At 43.8% G+C, this 17,922-nt stretch overlaps 1 protein-coding gene across 2 annotated transcripts in view; it reads left to right on the forward strand.

The window, feature by feature from the left end:
• LOC126539534 (uncharacterized) overlaps positions 1 to 17,922 on the forward strand; it is a 174,860-nt gene that overhangs the window by 101,950 nt on the left and 54,988 nt on the right. The window contains exons 3-6 of one of the 2 annotated variants that reach the window (XM_050186406.3): positions 6,796 to 6,890; positions 13,169 to 13,265; positions 15,556 to 15,651; positions 16,333 to 16,387. In XM_050186406.3, coding sequence (XP_050042363.1) covers positions 6,796 to 6,890; positions 13,169 to 13,265; positions 15,556 to 15,651; positions 16,333 to 16,387 — 343 coding nt within the window. Of the gene's footprint in view, positions 1 to 6,795; positions 6,891 to 9,097; positions 9,194 to 13,168; positions 13,266 to 15,555; positions 15,652 to 16,332; positions 16,388 to 17,922 lie in introns of those variants that run through there. The other variant, XM_050186410.3, reaches the window with a different exon arrangement.

The raw sequence follows: 17,922 nt of genomic DNA on the forward strand, positions 1-17,922 counted from the left end.
GGCTACTCTAAGCATGCGTCGAAATCACATTTCGTTGACCAAGCGACACTTGTGTCAGGCAGCTTTTAAGCATAAACTGTATGTACAACTCTGGGACGAGAAAATTTGATTCAAGTAGAAATCGGTACCATATCTGGGTTTCAGTTTCCCCGTAATGTGTATAACCAGAACGGTTTGTTGCATGACCTCCTCTCGCTGGTGTTCGTTGCTGAGAATACAGCTCGCATGAAACAGCATATATTTGAAAGCTTTTCATGCATTATTAAGTCAATAATTCATGCCGAACCTTTGTTATAATTACGGTGTTTCCATTCAATCTTTAGGTACGCATATTTGCATGTTCACTCCGTCTGGTGATGATGAGGAGATAATCATTCCTTTTGAAACGGGGAAGTACACATGCCACCAGGCTCGTTTTTTAGCGCTTTCTTCCCTCTAGCGCAGATGTTTTTCGGTTTGTTTACGTTCTAAACGTAGAGGCCTCACCCTAGTTATACCGTGCTTAAAGTTTAGACGATTCGCTGTGAGCCACAACTCTCTATCGACTTTAATTTTTCTGTGCATTGCGGTGAGAGTCTTTATGCACCCGAGGTGGCGGAGAATCAACACAGGACTAGGCTGGCTAGACGCTTCCTAATCAATTTTGCGTCGCGCTATTGCGCGGTGGAGGATGCTCGTAGGCCCCCTTTCGCTCTGTGTATGTCTGAGGGAACAGCTTAACATTAGTTTTCTTTCGTGCTATGATTCAAGCCTGTGTGGCGTCTGATTGGATCGTGCGTCGTAGTATGGCGCTTCGAGAAGTCGAGGGTAAGGGGATGGCAAAGTATAAAATTAAAGGCAGGCCGATACTGAGAGGAATCGGGTAAAATGCTGGAGCCCGAGCGACGTGTGAGGGAGGGAAACGGGAGAGAGGGAGAAGGGGATGCCTAGAGCGCGGGAGAGATGGGAGAGACTTCGAGCGAAACTCCGTAATTCTGGTCTGCCTAAATGGTTGCAGCACGGTTAACGCCGCAATCCGGCGCGGGAAAATGTAGCGCCCAATTTCGCGAACTCCTGAGCCGCTTCTTGGACGCGGCCCAAGAATTGCAGAGCCATCGTTGACTGACCTGTTTGTTCGCAGTCTGTTAGGTATAACTTAATCACTTTGTCTGGTTTATGGTATCAACCACACTTGGAGCATTTAGAGCACATCTCATCATTTGCGTGTTAGACATCGTTTGATGAAAGCTATGGCCTGTCGAGAGTAAAATATCTTTATGTCGAACTTTATCTGATGTCCGATTGCAATCACTGCTACGATACTACTTAGGCTTGCTCCTCAAGTTAAACCAAATCTGTAGAACTGCATGTTAGTGGCGCAGTTACCGTTCATTTTCGTTGATTCCATAGCCTTGCGGTAGAGGTCGATGCTGGAGGTGAGGCTGCGTCGTTTCTGCAAAATGGGTTACCATCGTGGATGAAGGAAACGTGAACAAGTTAGGCCTGACCGAGCGCGTTCGTTTCGTTTCCGCTTTCGCCGTCTAGTGTGACGTCGCCATGATTTCGGCTGCTACGATTGTTTTATGGCATACGGTTACCTTTGACGGCCTCGTTCGTTTCTTTGGCAAAACTGTACTTTGAAGTTGTTTCCCGAAAACGATGGTTCTACCCAACACTTTCAAATTCGCGTTTCAATTGTCCACCATAGTAATCTCGCCTACATGTGCCCCCGCTGACGTTGTAGGCTGATCCTTTGCGTAGTTTCTCTAATGTCTAGGGTTGTGAGGTCGGCCTCTTGGCGCGTCGTGCTAAAACAGCACTACAGCCTAGCGCGTACTAAACCGTTGCGTGAGAGAAACGTGTTTCACGTGTGTCCTGGGTTTCTTGTGCGTTGACGCTGTAATGCTGCAGCCTCTTCGACGCTGCACGCATCTAGAGAGACGGCGTTTATGGCAACGCACTCTCGCGTCGCGGACGGACGGTATCGATTTTTCGCCCTTCCCGCTTTCCGCCGCCGTAGGCTGGCGCTACCTCCCCCCCCCCCCCTCCCTCTTCGCCTTCTGACGCTCTCCTTTGTCACCTAAGCGCCTGTAGCGCCATCTCGGAAACGACGATAGGTCGCGTGAAGGCGGCTGCTGGCGGTGGGGTCACGCTGGAGTCTAGCGTAGTTTCTTTCCTTTTTTTTTTAACAACTTTCTTTTTTCTCGTCCCTTTCCTTTTTATTTTTTTTCCAGCCTGTATTGCTGATCTAGGCCAGCCAAAAACTATGGGGTTGGCAGTGAGAGTGGCAGCTGGGCTCTTTTATTTTTTTCGTTTTAGTCCTTCCCCTGTAATCTTGCATGCCACCTTTCTCAGCCGCCTCGTGACCTAGCATTAAAAAAGGAAGAAAGTATTAAAATAAACAGTTGCGTTGACGTGGGTACCAATAGTGCTGTGGAAGCAGGTAGACCCCCCCCCCCCCCCCCGTTTTTTTTGTTTAATGCCAGAATGATCGTCTCTGTATGATAGGGATCAGTAAGATTTGACAATGAAAGACATTGCAAAAATATATTGCGCATTTCTGGGTACACTGTTACTGTTAAAAATAGGAACAATAAACTTTACATCATGTGGGGTGTAAGTTTGCGTCTGCACGTGTACTCGTCACCGTAGTGTTCATTTCGTTTCCGTAACTCCTTGCGCCAGTGGCTATGGCGCTCCGATGCTGAGCACGAGGTTGTGGGGTCGAGCTTCGGCTATGATTTGATGGGGCCTAATGCAAAAACTCGTCCGTTTAGGTATAGGTGCGCGTTAAAGAAGCCCAGATTGTCCAAATTAATCCGGGACCCCCCCCCCCCCCCCCTGCATCCTTCATAGGCCCACTGTGGCTTTGGGGTCAAATCGATCAGGATCGGCGTTGTAGGGTGCTCCGGTCAGGAGCGTTAAGGTAGCCAAACAGTAATACGCTCGAGAAGGCTGATTATCATCGTTGTACGACAGAATTACACTCTTAAAGGGACCCTGAAACGCTTTTGACGATCTTGTACAGATGTACCGAGTCGTTAGAGTAGGTCCTTGTGATCATTAATTGACGCATCTGAGTGCTCCGCGTAAAGCGTGCAACTTATTATAAGATTTTAAACATGTACATCGCTGCCGATCGCAGCACACTGCTCGGCTGAATTTTCAGCCGTCCCTACCCATTTGACGTAAATTGCCCTAATGACGTCAGTAGGGCTAGCTATCCGATTGGCTGCCTAGGGCCCGTCATCGGTAATATTTTCAACTTTATGGTGAACAAATGTTGTTCGTAATAGTTGGAATGCTAGCTAATTTGTTTCTGTAAAAGGAAAGTAACAGAAAGAAAATGCACAAGAACAATTTCTCAGTGCACTTAAGCACTTCCGGCACATAGCAAGTGTCGTCTGCTTGTGTCACAACGCGCTTCGTCTTACGAGAGCTCCGCGGTCAGTGTCGGTCTGTCTTTTCGTGAACACCGTGAATCGCCTTTGTTGCGTTGTGGGCTGCAAACTTAGTGACAGGCAATATGTCTAGTAGCGATAACTTGTCCCTCTGCAAGGCAGCAGACGAGCGGAGCGGCTGCAGCGCATCGGACTGTCGGTATCCGATCCGCGCCAGGATTTGCGCGTTTGCGGCCGCCACTTTACACCGGAGGATTACTACCACAATAGCATTTCGCGAGTCCGGTATTCTAAAGCCCGGGGCTTTACGGTATTCGGGTAAACGCAAGCGAGTGGAGAGTGCCTGGCCGCTTGACTGTCCCGTTTCACGGGATGAGCGCAAACGTGAATTATATGCACGGTGCAGCCACCTGGTGGCACAGAGCTCAACCAAACACAGTAGCAGTAACGAAGTGTATTACTTGTTGCTGGTTTAAATTTTTCGCCGGAGCGTACTCGTTAACATGCTGTTTTTATAAATGTTTAGAATGTTTTGCACTTGGTTAGAGCAACATTCGCTATTTGGCTAGTTAAGCTTTGCGCCAACAGGTGGCTGGACTCTGCCGACCGATCAGGCCGCTCACCAATGTCTACGCTGAAGTTGCTTCATCAGCCTGAATTTATGCTTCCACCCATAGAGTTTCCTACAAAATTACTAGAGGGAACTCTGGCGCTGCAGTCGTTGTCCTACCATGGGAATGATGGGAAGTACATGGATTTGTCTGATCTTCGTGCTTGTGGATTCAGACGTTCTTGTGGCTTTGTATATTACGCTACATAAATATTATTGTCGCATATTTCGGCGCAATTTATATTCTTCGAAGTGCAGAAGACGCCGGGAACGCGTACAGTTTCTATTAATTGCAACGATTGAGCTTGTCTAGGTGGCCAAATCGAAACGCGCCAAGCGTCTCAAGGCACTGGCAAAACCGCGATAAATCCATAAGGGCGTTTCATTCGCTTGTCGATACGTGCGTCCGTGGCTAAATTAATGGTTTCAATATCAGGCTTCTGTGCTAGAGTCCCTGTGTTCGAATCCTGCCGTCGGGCAATTTTAATTATGTTTATTTAATTATTTATTCCGCAATATAGTGTTGAAAATGACGAGTTAACAAAGTCACAATGCCGTTTGAAGCCAAAAGGACGAAGTTTAGGCAAATCCATGTACTTCCCATAATTCCCATGCTCGGACAACCGCTCCCATTGCAGCTCCCGTAGACACTAGCGCCAGAGTTCCCTCTAGTAATTCTTGTAGGAAACTCTATGCTTCCACCCATCCGTTGAAACGCCCAGCTGGCCTGTGGTTACCGGAATACCAGACACGTTCGGCGCTGCGACACAATATCAGGCTTCGTTCGCTCGCTCTTAGAGAACCGGAAGTAGAGGACACGACGTGCCATCATGATGCAGAGCCAGGGAAGGCGGAGCTTAACCCCGATCATTCGGCGAACGAGTTGAGGAGAAAATGCATGGCTATGGAGGAGGGTAACTTGTAATCGTCCGTAGCTCTCTTAATATGAGACGCTTCCCACAAATTGTGATGCTAATTATTAGCTGTACCCTACGCGTCTCTTCTACCCTATACTTTTATGTGAGAGTTCTTTGTTAAAAAAATATACTAATCGCACTTTCAGAACTCTGCTTTAGTTCGATCGTTACAATACAATGCAAATCAATACACTTTATTCGCTTTCTTTATCACATAATAAATTTGATAACATACCGGGGTCACGCTGAGCACAGTGCTTGTAAACTTCAAGCAGTGGTGGAACGTGTAAAAATATGGGTTGTCAGCACTACTAAAATGGAGGTTTTCGGCTTACCCTACGTAAGATAAAGCTAGAAAAGTTTCAATGTAGAATTTTCGTTCGTTTTCGAACGTTGGTTGACCCCCCCCCCCCCCCCCATTCCCTCCTTTCTTCTAAGGAGTAGTTCACCAGTCTCAGTCAGACGTCAAGATGAGTCACCAGATCAGGTGGACGCAGTGCAGGAATTACCATATGGCGACGCCGCCCGTGTTTTGCTTTTACGACGTCGTTTTGTGACATACCAAGCTTCTGGTCTCCGTGGGAGTCCTCTTTTTATTATTCCAAAAGTTGGACCTGCCGGCGCAGCTTGCTATATTTTTTTTAATGGATCCTTCGTATCCGCCTGTGTAGCGCGATCTGGCCGTAGTCTACGTCGTTGTGTTGTGTCACTCCGCGAGAAAACGCGGCCGCCGTTATCGGTGTTTATCGGCGGTCACGAGACAAGCCGCGATTACGCCCCGTTGTGTGTTGCGCCTTGCGACGTGTTTGCCCGCGGCGTCACAGTACGATGGATAACACACCGGCAGATAACACACGTTCGGCAGCCCTTGGCGGCTGACGGACGACCGCTGTCACCGGTAGGCCTCTGACTGCTGCCGGAACGAACCGTGACACTGACCTTTCGCCTTTGATTTTTCGCCCAAAAGCACACTCTCGTTGCAACACATGCGGGCACTGAAGAAAGACCACCATGGTTCGAGCGCCCCTCTAGTTCCGTAAATTAGCGGTAGGTTGGGCAACTCAGTACAGTGTCGTGACAAACCTGTGAAGACAGCGCGAAAAGGAGACGGTGAACGAGCGAAAAAACACGGCGCCGATTTATTACAATCGTGTTGTTTGTTTTACTTTGGGAATATGTTACTGGGTACAAGAGAAAAAAAGCAATAATAACGCAGATGATTAAACAGTGACCTTGTAAAATAATGGTATCATGCCATTGCAGGTCATAGGCCGACACTTGTCGCTTGTGCATCTTTTTTGATTGTCATTTCACTCCTGGTAAAACATTGCAGATGCCTTAATCTGTTTCTGTTAAATTTTTACACCAGAGATAGTCAGTCAATGCAAAAGATGTCTGTGCTGCTAATGTTGCACACTCTTGTTCCCAGTGTGCAGTTTTTTGTGCTTCATGTATTAAGATGAGTATTTCATTTAATTATTTAGCACTGCTTACGTTTCTGGTTGTTGCTTGCCTGTTTCATCCACAATAAGCCTGATCTGTACATTTTCTGTGTTGACACCACTCAAAACATGTTGATTTCACTGTGATGGAATGGTGGCGCCATCTGTTACGGCTACTTGAACACCATGTATTTCCCATAGTTGTGACAGATGGTGCCACTGTTCTGCTACATCGAAATCGGACCCACTGTGAATTGCTACATCTGCATGAAATTTCAGCGCGAAGGAACCAGTGGTTTAGTTTGAAGAGTCATGTGTACCTGGTGCTCGTGTTTATGCAGTACTTAGTATGTGCAGCAGTATTACATGTGCATCACTACTATGTGCACCACGGAGCTATATGTGCAGCAAAGCTCACTCGTGGATCTTTCACCTTCTCTGTACAGGAATTGGAAGACGCACTTCTCAATCCCGAGAGCCTGGTTGTTCCTGACATTTGCGCTCGGCTGCTCAGGTTTATTACCCGGCAGTCATCTGTTTTGTGAGTTCACCCTCGGAATCCATGGTTACTTGTACTGCTCTGTGGAATCTACTCTGTTCTTCTGTGTATGCGGATGCTGTATTCTCTACCCTGTAGCACAGTAATTTTTTCTTCAGTGGCCTTTGTACGAAAGTATGCCAGCTATACTCTGCGATATTATCTTTAGAAAGAGAGAGAGAAAAACTTTATTGTTGCTCAGTGGATCACTGAGCAGGTGGCCTCAGTCTAGTCCATCTGTTAGCGTGCTTGATGGCATTATCTTCGCAGATGACTTCAAGGATGACTTCAAATTCACAAGTTGACCCTGTGAATTTCACCCTAGTGGCAAGCAGTCCAGCTGCTGTTTATTTTTTATTTCTGGCATTGTTTTTTTTTAAACCTTGCCACTTCACCCATTTCACATTGGAGACATTAATGGCATTAGCTGCTGACTATAGACATTATGTTTATATATGAAGTATGCATTATGCATTATATGAAGTATGTTTGTGACCTTAGGCATTGTTTCACATGAGGCATGGGAATGCAGTGACCAGTTCCAATTGATGTTTCATGTTAAAAAATAACATTGTTGTTATGACTTATGTTTGCATTCTTTTCCTCATTTCAGCATGTCTTTCCTTGTTTTTCTTCCGTTCAATTATTGATGATAATTTACCAACCTAGCATGAGCGATATATGTGACTCTTGCCTCCCCTGCTTTTGCAGCTTACTAATTGGTGGTGGTGTGCACAGTGACTCGTTGCTGTCGTTAACATGCTACAATTAATCCATGATGATGCCTAGGTATCGTCCCCACTGCAGTCCAGCTCTATTGATGACCAGATGTAATGACTGGGGCTTTGTGTTTCATAAATATCATTAGAAGTGAAACACATTTTATTATAGTTTTGTGTTTTTCTGTCAGACTTGTATGTAACAAATTAAATTTAATTACGTTTAATGAAATACAGCTATGGATATTTTTGTAATTGATTGATTACTTTTTACACGGTAATGCTCTGTAATTCAATCAGTTTTTTCAGTAACCAGTTACACGTAACCAGTTCCTTTATTCACAAGACAGGTTGTAACAGGCAACGCAGCTTTGAGCACCTGAATTTGGTTGGAACTAAACAACCATGGTCATGCCATGCAGCAGCCTCGCAGTTGCACATGTTCAGACAAGCAAATCCGAATTCTCAATGTTTGTTTCCTCATCTTAACATTCAACCAGATGCTGACTAATGATTTGAACTGGCACGGCTGTGGGTCTATAGAAATGACCACATGGAACGTCGATGCCACTAAATCATCTGAGGACAATTTTTTCAGCTTTTTCACTGGACCTACCATAAGCGCATGCTCTGAATCCCAGCAACACTGAAGTGCTGCACTTCATAAAAAAGACCAGATGTGAGCATTGCATCATTGAGTAACTTCAATCTTGTGCTCATGGTTACTTGTTTTTTACAACATTGCTCTTCCCTCCATCATACACATCAAATAACTTTTCAGTGTCATTGCTGCCATCTTGACAATATGACAAAGGAAGATGACTGAAAAAAATGTTGAAGAAAAAAAATTGTCAGTGAATATAAACAGGTGAAGGGCTGTTGAGGATGCACTGAAGGAGCCAGGCCAGCTCGTTCTGTTTACTGTATTTGTGCACTATTAATCAAGGTTGGAAGAAGAGTAGTGTAAAAATTATCGATTACATTTTAGTAATTGCTCAGTTACTTCCCTAAGGCAGTAATTGATAATTGGAATCAATTACATTTCTAAATGAAGTAATGGTAATTGTAATCGCTAAGTTTTTTTTCTGTGACATACAAGTCTGTCTAGAGTGCAATACAAAACGTAGGTTCTTGTTTCTGAGCTTAGCAAAGCTGACTCTTCAATTCAAAGCTGACCATTAATTCAAGTGGTAGTACACACTTAGGTCTCCTGCAACCTGCTAAAGCCTAGAGCTAGGCTGAGAGACTATATTCTGAATGTGGCAGTGAATTAAAGGAACTAGTCACATTTTTAAGAAATACCAATATGGCAGCTGAGACACATTTGAAACCCCTTTGCTTGTTTTCTTTGTTATGATTATTTTCTCTCACTTTTTGCTTTGCTACCTGCTTATTTTTCCCTCCAGTTCTCGTCCTTATTTTTAATTTCTCCCTAACTTCCAGGTGTGATCCCTAGTGGCCTTCCCTCTTTCCCCAATAGTTCTCCCTGCTGCCTGCTTGTTCCCTACAACATGGCTTGCTCACTAACGCCCAGAGGCAAAGGTTGACGACCGAGCGAACAGAACCGTTCGCACATCAAAACAAGAAGTACTTACCCACTTTCTTGGCACCGTTTTCTATTAATCCAGTAAAAAATTAAGTCAGGAGAACATGGAACCAAGCCACACTTAGTAAAATATGCGTATATCTGTTTACAGCTATCCAATTCCAATGCAATATGTAGCTCGTTATGAAAACTTAAGTTACTGTTGCAGAACTGCAGCTAAAATACCTGGACTGCTATTTCTCAGCTTTAAGGTGCATTTTTTTGCACAAGTCTGGCTACTTTACTGCAGACACAAAGATAATAGGCAGCTGATGTTAAAGTATAGCAAGAAGGAGGCAGGCAATTGCTGTTTGTGTGTTACTGTAATGGCCATTATGAATGGTAGAAATCAGCGCCTGTGCAAGTCACAGAGGTTGTTTGAGTTAATTGTGAGTAGTACTGTTTTACAAAAGGATTGTCTTATAACAATGCAATATTTGTTAGCACAGTGTGTTAGCAAGCCACAATGTTCTTTGATAGCACATTGTGCTGCTAAGTAAATAATTCCGAATATAGCACCAGAGTGTGGTTGGACCATATAGCGGTTCTAAAGCCTTTCAGTAGTATGAAAGAGGATAATGGTGGTACTGATACTAAAATACTGTTTACATTGGTGACCATACATATCACACACATTAACCATCAGGAGCACTTGCAGGTAGGGCTCTGCATTTCCAGTGTAGGCATTTTTCCACATTAATTTGACTTTATCGGAGACTTCTTTTGTGCTGCAATGAAATTTGGAGCTTCTCAGCCTTTTTAGTGTTAGCCGCCTTTTAGTTTTGCTTGCACCAAAGAAGGAGTATAGCCTGTAGTGCGCCGCCGCATGGACGCCAGGTGAGGCACTTAGTGAATGTGAATGAATTGTTTTTTGTCACTTGTACGTTTATGCACAAGCCTCAGGAATGTTTATTTAGAGTCGGCATTTACAACAGCAGAAGGTTTATGGTTATTACAGTTCACTGTAATGCATAAATGCATATTGGCCAATGCTGGAGTTGTTTATTGTTGCACACTCTTACTCAATTGAAGAAAGAAGCATAGTGTTCTTTCAACGTTTGCATTGGATCATTGGATACAGGAAGGTCCTGTAGATCCAGTCTGTGTTCACAATCTATGCGCAGTATGAGAATGACTCACCTGTGTAGTTAAGTGCAAGTCATGAGGAATTTTTCGTTGCATGCCATGGCTCCTCTTTTCTGCAACAGCAACATAGTACTCTCGGAAGCTACTACTGGCTTCACAGTGCTTCTCATCTACAATTTCAAGAATGCAGTCAACATACACACAAAGCATGTTGCAGGCATCTCATTCCATTGAATTAGCAGAATTTGTAATTGCAAAGGAAGGAGTTCGTACACATCATGCAGAAGGTTAGACTCAGCTTCTCGTTCCGTCATTATTGAGAGCAGTTCATTTAAATTTCTCATTAAAAATGTAAGCTTAATGACAAGGTTGTGTGAGGAGTTTGTTGCCAAATGAATGCCTTCATCGTGAGGCCTTTTTTTTTTTTCTGCGGACGTATTCATGGCACTGTTATGTGACATAAGGCTTCATCTAGGGCTAGTTGCTACGACATCATTCAGCTTGCTGCGAAATACCAGTGCAGTAAAGTGAATGAGGTCACGTGATCATAACTGAATGCCCAAATAATCTCAATTTCGGTAAATTTGCATCAACTTCTTTTTACTGGTGACTGTGCTTTTAAATTTCATTGATTAAATTGGAAAATTGGAAAATGCAGAATACTACTTTAACGAAAACAAAGTGTTGACTTATTAAATGAGCAAGACTTATAAACACAATATGCTCCGAAATTAAATTTTACTTCGATATTTAATAGCAATACTCAATGACCATATTTGTCATACACTTACTGCAAGTTCATTGTGAGTGAGGTATTGCTGAAAAAAAGGGTTGCATCGAGGAGTATAGAGAAGAGCGGGAAATGGAAACAGCAGTGCTGAACTTTGTTTATTTCACGCCCCCCCGGTGAGCAATGAATGGACAGAGAAAAGCTGCCTCTTGAGGGGAGGGGGCATAGAAGAAGGTGAGGGTCCTGACGCGACACTTGTGACAGCCACCTGCCTCTGCAGCAGCGGCAGCACCCATCGTGTAAGGGGCATTCTGCGATTGAGACCCCACTGCAGCTGTTTTGCCTAACACAGCTGAATGCCTTCACCATTTATGTATTCATGGAGGGGGGGCCCCCTTCCTTTTCTGGCCCTTTTTTACGCGTGGTTAACCACAGTTGTTGGAATAGGCGGAACTCCTGCGTCGGTCGCACATGCTGCCGTTCCACCCTACGAAACGGGAGGGAAACCCCCTCGTCATCTGTGGCTGCTGTTTATGAGCCCAAAAGTTGTCTTCATCTTTGTATGGGAAACGCTTTCTTAGAGAAAACCCTTTTAATTATGGAATGAGTTGAGGTTCTTGTAGATGCTAGAACTTTGTTTTCTAAATTATAGTGCTAGGCTTAAAGTTAAAGCCTAGCTGAAACGATGGAGCAAGGAACCTGGTGAAAGCTATTCCAATCGGGAAAGCATAGCTAGCATGTGTAGTACAGACTGTTTGGAAGTGAGATGCCATAGCTGTAATGTTTCTCCAGAAAATTGCATTTCTGCTGCTTTTTTATGGTGCTTTCAATGCTGCTAGGTTCTACCAGGTTCTACCAGGTTAAATCAGGATAAGAAAGAATTGATAGTCACAGAAAGAGGCACGAAAGTATGTTGTACAGTTCTGAGCCACTCAAATTGTTTCAACCTGTTATGAAAAAATACGTCACTGGACCCATGTGTAAGCAGTGTAACGTAACGTAATTACGTATAATGTCAAAAGCTGTGCAGCATGGATTATTACCAGAGTTTGTGGCTTTCAATGCCGGGCGCTACATTGCAGTGAGACTTAAGGGGCACTAAAGAACTGCAGAGGTTTGTTGTTGGGCTTATTGGTTCATAGTCATTAATGTGTCTACAGATGCAGGCACAAACGAGACAAGAAAGGGAGGCGTACACACAGTGCTTTCTGTCTGTGTTCCTAGTTTCAATTGTGTGTGTGTGTTATTTTTTCTGATATAAATCTAAACATTAGTCTAAGCTATGCTAGATTGCCCTTCTAGATATGCAGATGACCTAGTTTTACCATAAACAGCTAGATAAGGTGGACAGAGAAGGTAAGGTAAGAATGGAATGCCAATGGTGACCATACATTGTGATTCCCGAGAGTGATGGTTGCTTGTATTGTGTGCATGCTGCTTGCATGTTTCACTGGAGTCTTTCATTTTTGCATCTTGCATTTTCCTTTCTGTTGCATATATTTTTCATGATGGTGGTAGTTTGGTGTGAATGCTTTTTGTTTTGTTGTTTTATCTGTCAGTAACCATTAAAGGAATCCAGCCAGTGTTGTAGCTGTATCTGGATGAAGGATTATTGCAGTCTCACCATTCTTAAATGACCACTCATGCTCAGTAAACTGTCTTTTCAGATGTACTCTGTTAAAACAAATGTTTTTATATGGTCACCACTTTGGAAATCTTATTTGTTTAGTTTAGATATATTGAACTGAAATTCCGATAAGACACATTTACCAGATCTCTGTGTTCTTTGCAATGGATCTGTTTGTGTGGGCTGATTAGGCTTTGCCAGTATGTCTCTAGAAGGCACTGTGCATTACACTAAACAAACTGGGCTAATGTCATAGGTATCCTGTGAGAAACAATTTCTACGACTACGAAGGGGTCAACTCTTGACAATTCTTATGTCAAGGGAGGCAGGAGTAAATGAACTTATTGAGCTTTGTAGCAGTAATTATAAATAAATTGTAGACACACGAGGAATATCCTTGCTTTGTTCATCCTTCGAGAGATTGAAGGTGGTTTTCAAGACTTGTTCTTTGTTTTGTGATATCTGTTGTGTATAAAATAATTTAATATTGAAGAGTGCACTTTATCCCTCTTCTTATATTTTTTTGGTTTGCAGGATCTCTAATTTTGAAGACACTCTTACTGAACTCCTGCAAGAGAAGGAGGTTCTGTTCACAAAGGGACCCTGGAGAGACCTCTCTCCAGGAGACAAGGTGTGTTTAAGTTTTATTAATTTATTATTCTGACATCGTCTTCTACTGTTTAAGTAGCTGCAGAAGAACTTATGGTCTTGTAGCTCCTAAAGCTGATTCATATGATGTACCAAACCAATGACAGTCCTGGATGAGCATGACATGTCTCACTGGCATCGGATCATGCCGCGCATAAGTGTCGCGTGACTAGCTGCCGACAGCACATTTCACTGCAGCGTGGCGATGTCATGCTTGGCCGCAGTTTGAGTCAGTGATTCGGTTCGTGGTGCGAATTCACTCTGAATTGAGGTTTGCCAACCTATCCCTTGTGGTCTGATATGCGAGAGAACAGCGTGGTGAAGTGAACTGGCCCAAGTGTCGTGTCACTTCTTGTATCAATTCTCTATCAGCACGTCTCACATAAAAGTAATTTTGCTACCTTTATGCACAGGGTGGGATTACTTTCTTTGCGAGGGCAAATCACCATCTTTGTGATGGGAGTACACGTGAATAGTACTTGGCTTTTTGATTTCATGCATGTGTGTCGGGTGTTTTGGTTGTCATGTATTGGTGTGTCATGTATACATTTTTTCTTCAGTTTCGTTTTGCTCGTTGGAGAAATATCACCAACTTCAAGCCTCTTAGATAATGCATCTACTTTTTCAAACCTGTTGACAGCTTTGGTGTGCTTTTTGATACTTTTAGGAATAGTTAGCCATAGGCAGAGCGAGTTGATAGCCTATATATAGCTTGTGCAGCACTGGCATTACCATGTATATGGTGTCGTTCATCTCCCATTTGTCAGGTAGTAATTTAAAAAAAAAAAAATGGAGGACGCTTTAGCTTTGCCTTTAAAAGTGGAACGCGATAGCTTTCGAAGATCCCTGACCGCTTCTCACACTTCCCGGCGACTGCAACGTGTGTAACCGTAATGTTTACTTGGAAATGCTGGCGATGAAGGCGAGCTTTCTGGTAGAAATGTGGTCTCTTGCGTGGGCTGGGATGCGGCGGAGGCGAGCGCCATCTGGAAATGTTGCAAGGAACCGGGTGCACCACTCCATGGCCGAAATGTTGCAAGGAACCGGGTGCACCACTCCATGGCCTCCAAGATATTCGTGTGCCAGCACACGCTAATGTCGGACGCCGTGGCCGGTCTATGAATGATAGAAACACTGGAAAAGGGGTTTATTTGAGTTTTCGCCTAACAGAATTATGTTTTCTCATATATTCAAATTACAATCCGACGCTATCATGTCTGTAGGTTGTAAGTCGTACATTACAATTTTTCTATGTATTTTACCTTGAGAAATTCAATTAGTTCAGTAACTTCCTAGCGCCGCATGGAGGGCCTGGTTATGCGTGGTTCGAAATTCTTTTTGCCGAAACGACGTCAGACGCTGGTCGCAGACGTGAGACGCCAGGCGCAAGATGCTGATGCCGGATTTTCTACGCCACGGGGCCCTTAAAACTATCGCATTGAAAAGAAGACGAAGAAGAAACACTGAACAGGGCTTTAGCCTTCACAGTTGTATTGCACATTAGTGCACTTGTGCTATGTATTGTTTGATTCAAGCTTTCTACCTGCGTTGCAACGAGTTTCAAGCAATTTTTGTTGTGTAAGCTAAAAGCTATAATAGAGGCCTGTGATAGCTGTTGAGCAACGTGTTGCAATTGTTCAGGTTAAAGAGGCTCGCTCCTATGTATGGTGATTCATTAACAGCACAGACATGGCTGCAGTTGCACTGTGTGCACCTACCTACTGCTATTGCCTCCCATACCCTACTACAGCTTCTGTTCAAGAGACTTTAAATAGTATTCATACTGCTTTGTGAAGAATTCTGTTGCTAGTCAAAGCAGCAAACTGTTGTTTTGTCTGTCTTTTGGGGGCCAGCAGAGAACGTGTGCTGCACATTGTGACATTTCAGTACCCCAAAGGCCACATCACATTAGGCAACAGGTTGAACGACACCATCTGCAAGCATCTTGTTGTTGGCCCCTTTGTCTCACCGAATTGACAACAATTGTTTGTATAAATGACTGAAACATGTATCCTAACAAGATATGAGAAAGTCACTGAAAGTGTGTTGTTTCTGGATGTGTTGGCCAACTTGTTGCCCAGTTTAAGAACATCGTAAAGGACATTGCCCAGATGGCATGCCGCGGCTTTCCTTTCGTAGGCAGCGGCAACCTCTTCGTGGCAACGGTAACCACCTTGCCTAGCGTGTGTGTGTGCACCATTTTGCAGGTCTGGTGCATTGCAGGTCTGTTCTTTGCTCTTTGTGCTTGAGTCTCCTTGCTTGTCCCCACTTAGCTCCTGACTGTCAAGTGGCTACTGGACTATGCGTACGAGTCTCGGGAAGAAGAGCTATCAGAATTCTTGGACGACCACTACGACGCTGAGGATTTGGTGAGCTCTCTCTCTGTCTTTCCCAGCACCATTTTCATTCACTGTTGTGCAGCTTTCATTTGCAGGACTGGTCTCCTATGCTGGAGCCATTTGTGGAACACAGTATAGCACTTGTTATGGCTTGTTTGGAATCTATAGGTGATACTATGATCACACAAAAGACTCAAAATTGGCACACAATGACAAGCATGAGAGCCAACTTTTAAATGATATTAATAAGCATAACATGCTAACATATATACAGTTCCAGGTTACAGAGGTGCCTAATGTATTTGTGTGTATTTGCATACCTCCAGTTGCTGCTACAGTGGGGGTAGTTCGCATTTGATAACATGGTGGTTTTATTTCGTGAAGGTATTTGGTTTTCACAGTGTATAGAACCTTCAAGAAATAACCGAAATACTTGTTTAACTCTAAACCCACAGAGTAAATGAATAGAGTTGATCTTATTTGCTGATGAATTAATTAATTCTGTTACATATAAAAGTTGCAAAAGTGGTCTGCGGAAAGAAAGGCTATGTGATTTTTTCTGAATACTTAGACCTTGATAACTTGTATGCTCAAATTGCTGCCATTTAATAACACAGCGTACCATCACGGTTGCAAACTTTATGTTCCAAAGCACAATTTGTGAGGTGAGCATTTATTTGTCCTTTTGTTTCCTTTTTTTTCTTCTTATAGCGTGGCATTCGTGTAGGCCAAGATGCTCTTGACAATGTCTACTGGTACTTGGAAGGTGAGTGCACATTTGTTACTTGTTGTATTACAATTGTGTCAACGACTTTTCAAGTTTTAAACAGTCCCTGAACCACTTTTCATCAAAGTGGAAATACGCATTTGAAATTAAAATAGGCTATTTCAGAAATACTTTGCCACAAAAAGTACTTCAATGCATTCAGCAGAAGAGGAGTTATGGGCAATCAAACATGACCTCCGCTGTGCTCCCATTCCTTCTTCAATGCCTTGCACTGCAGAGGCTATGGTGGAGTAGCGTGCCCACTACTCTCTGCCTTCTATATGTCACCCTGGCGCACAGTTCAAATTTCATTTTGGATGTTCACATAGACATCATGATGCCTGATTTTCTTGCCTATGACGCGCTAAATGTAAGCCAAACGCAGTTGTCCTTAGCAAGCCGCAGTGCCCTTAGCCAGCAAACCGTGTGGCGGTCGCGGTGTCTACGCTTCGTAGCAGAGTGCAGCTACCAATAGCAGCCGCGTATGGGAATCCGCTTTATTATGAAACAAAGTGTCCAGAAGAGAATGAGGAGCAGGCTTCTCTCATATTTTGAGAGGAAGGTGACTTTGCACTCTGCTTGTAAGTTCCATGCACCACGCACGACAGCAAAACTGGGCTGAGATGTTCACAGCATCCTACACCGCCCACAAACTGTGTTATTTCACCAAGCCCAAGGGTTGGTTAAAGGGACACTAAAGCGAAACAGTAAATCAGTTTAGACTAATGAAGCATTGTTTGAGAACCCCGCAAGCAGTCATTTCAAAAAAATGTTTTGATTATTAGATGAGAAAATGAAGGTCCAAGTATCAGTGCTTGAATTTCGCGCCGAAACCCCAGCGCCTGTACGTCAGCGTGACGTCAGGGATTCCAAAGTATGTTTTCGTATTTGGGCCGCATTGGCTGAATAAAGGTTCCCGAAACTTGCCATGTTTAATATTTGGTTCCGTTGGAACACAATGTAGTCAATCTGTACCGCTATATATAATTAGTAGGCCCTAGAAGATGCCATCAAAATCCAAGACGTCACAGCCCCCAGGTGCGAGAACTTAAGTAGGCGTCGCCACCCGTATTTCGTTCTTGCGCTTTTTTCTGGCTTACCAAACGTCTTATCGTTGTAAGAGTGGTGATTTTGGTGTTGTAGAACGGTAATTTACTGATGCAGAAGAAATCATTTTTCCCTTTAGTGTCCTTTAAGGGCCTCAAGTGCCAAAACAGGAGATTGCCTTTTTCATCTCATAGATGTCACAGTAGTATTCTAGCATCATTTTTGATGTACTTTGTTTCACTAGAAAAAAACTCGTGAGCCATTCCACTCTGTGAAGGTGGATGACCTGCGAAGCTGAGGACGTATTCTGAAATGATCTGCGTTGACGATACTAGTGTGCTGATTGGCTGGTTGAGCAAAATCAGATGATGTAGTGCTCAACCAGCCAATCATCTCACCCAATTTTGCTAATACTGGCAATCAGTGCGCCCCGATGGCGAAGGTGTGGCCAAGGCGATAGTATTGCTGAAAGTGATAGTTCCAGATTA

The sequence above is a fragment of the Dermacentor andersoni genome, chromosome 11, assembly GCF_023375885.2.
Source record: "Dermacentor andersoni chromosome 11, qqDerAnde1_hic_scaffold, whole genome shotgun sequence".
In the NCBI taxonomy this organism is placed as follows: Eukaryota; Metazoa; Arthropoda; class Arachnida; order Ixodida; family Ixodidae; genus Dermacentor; species Dermacentor andersoni.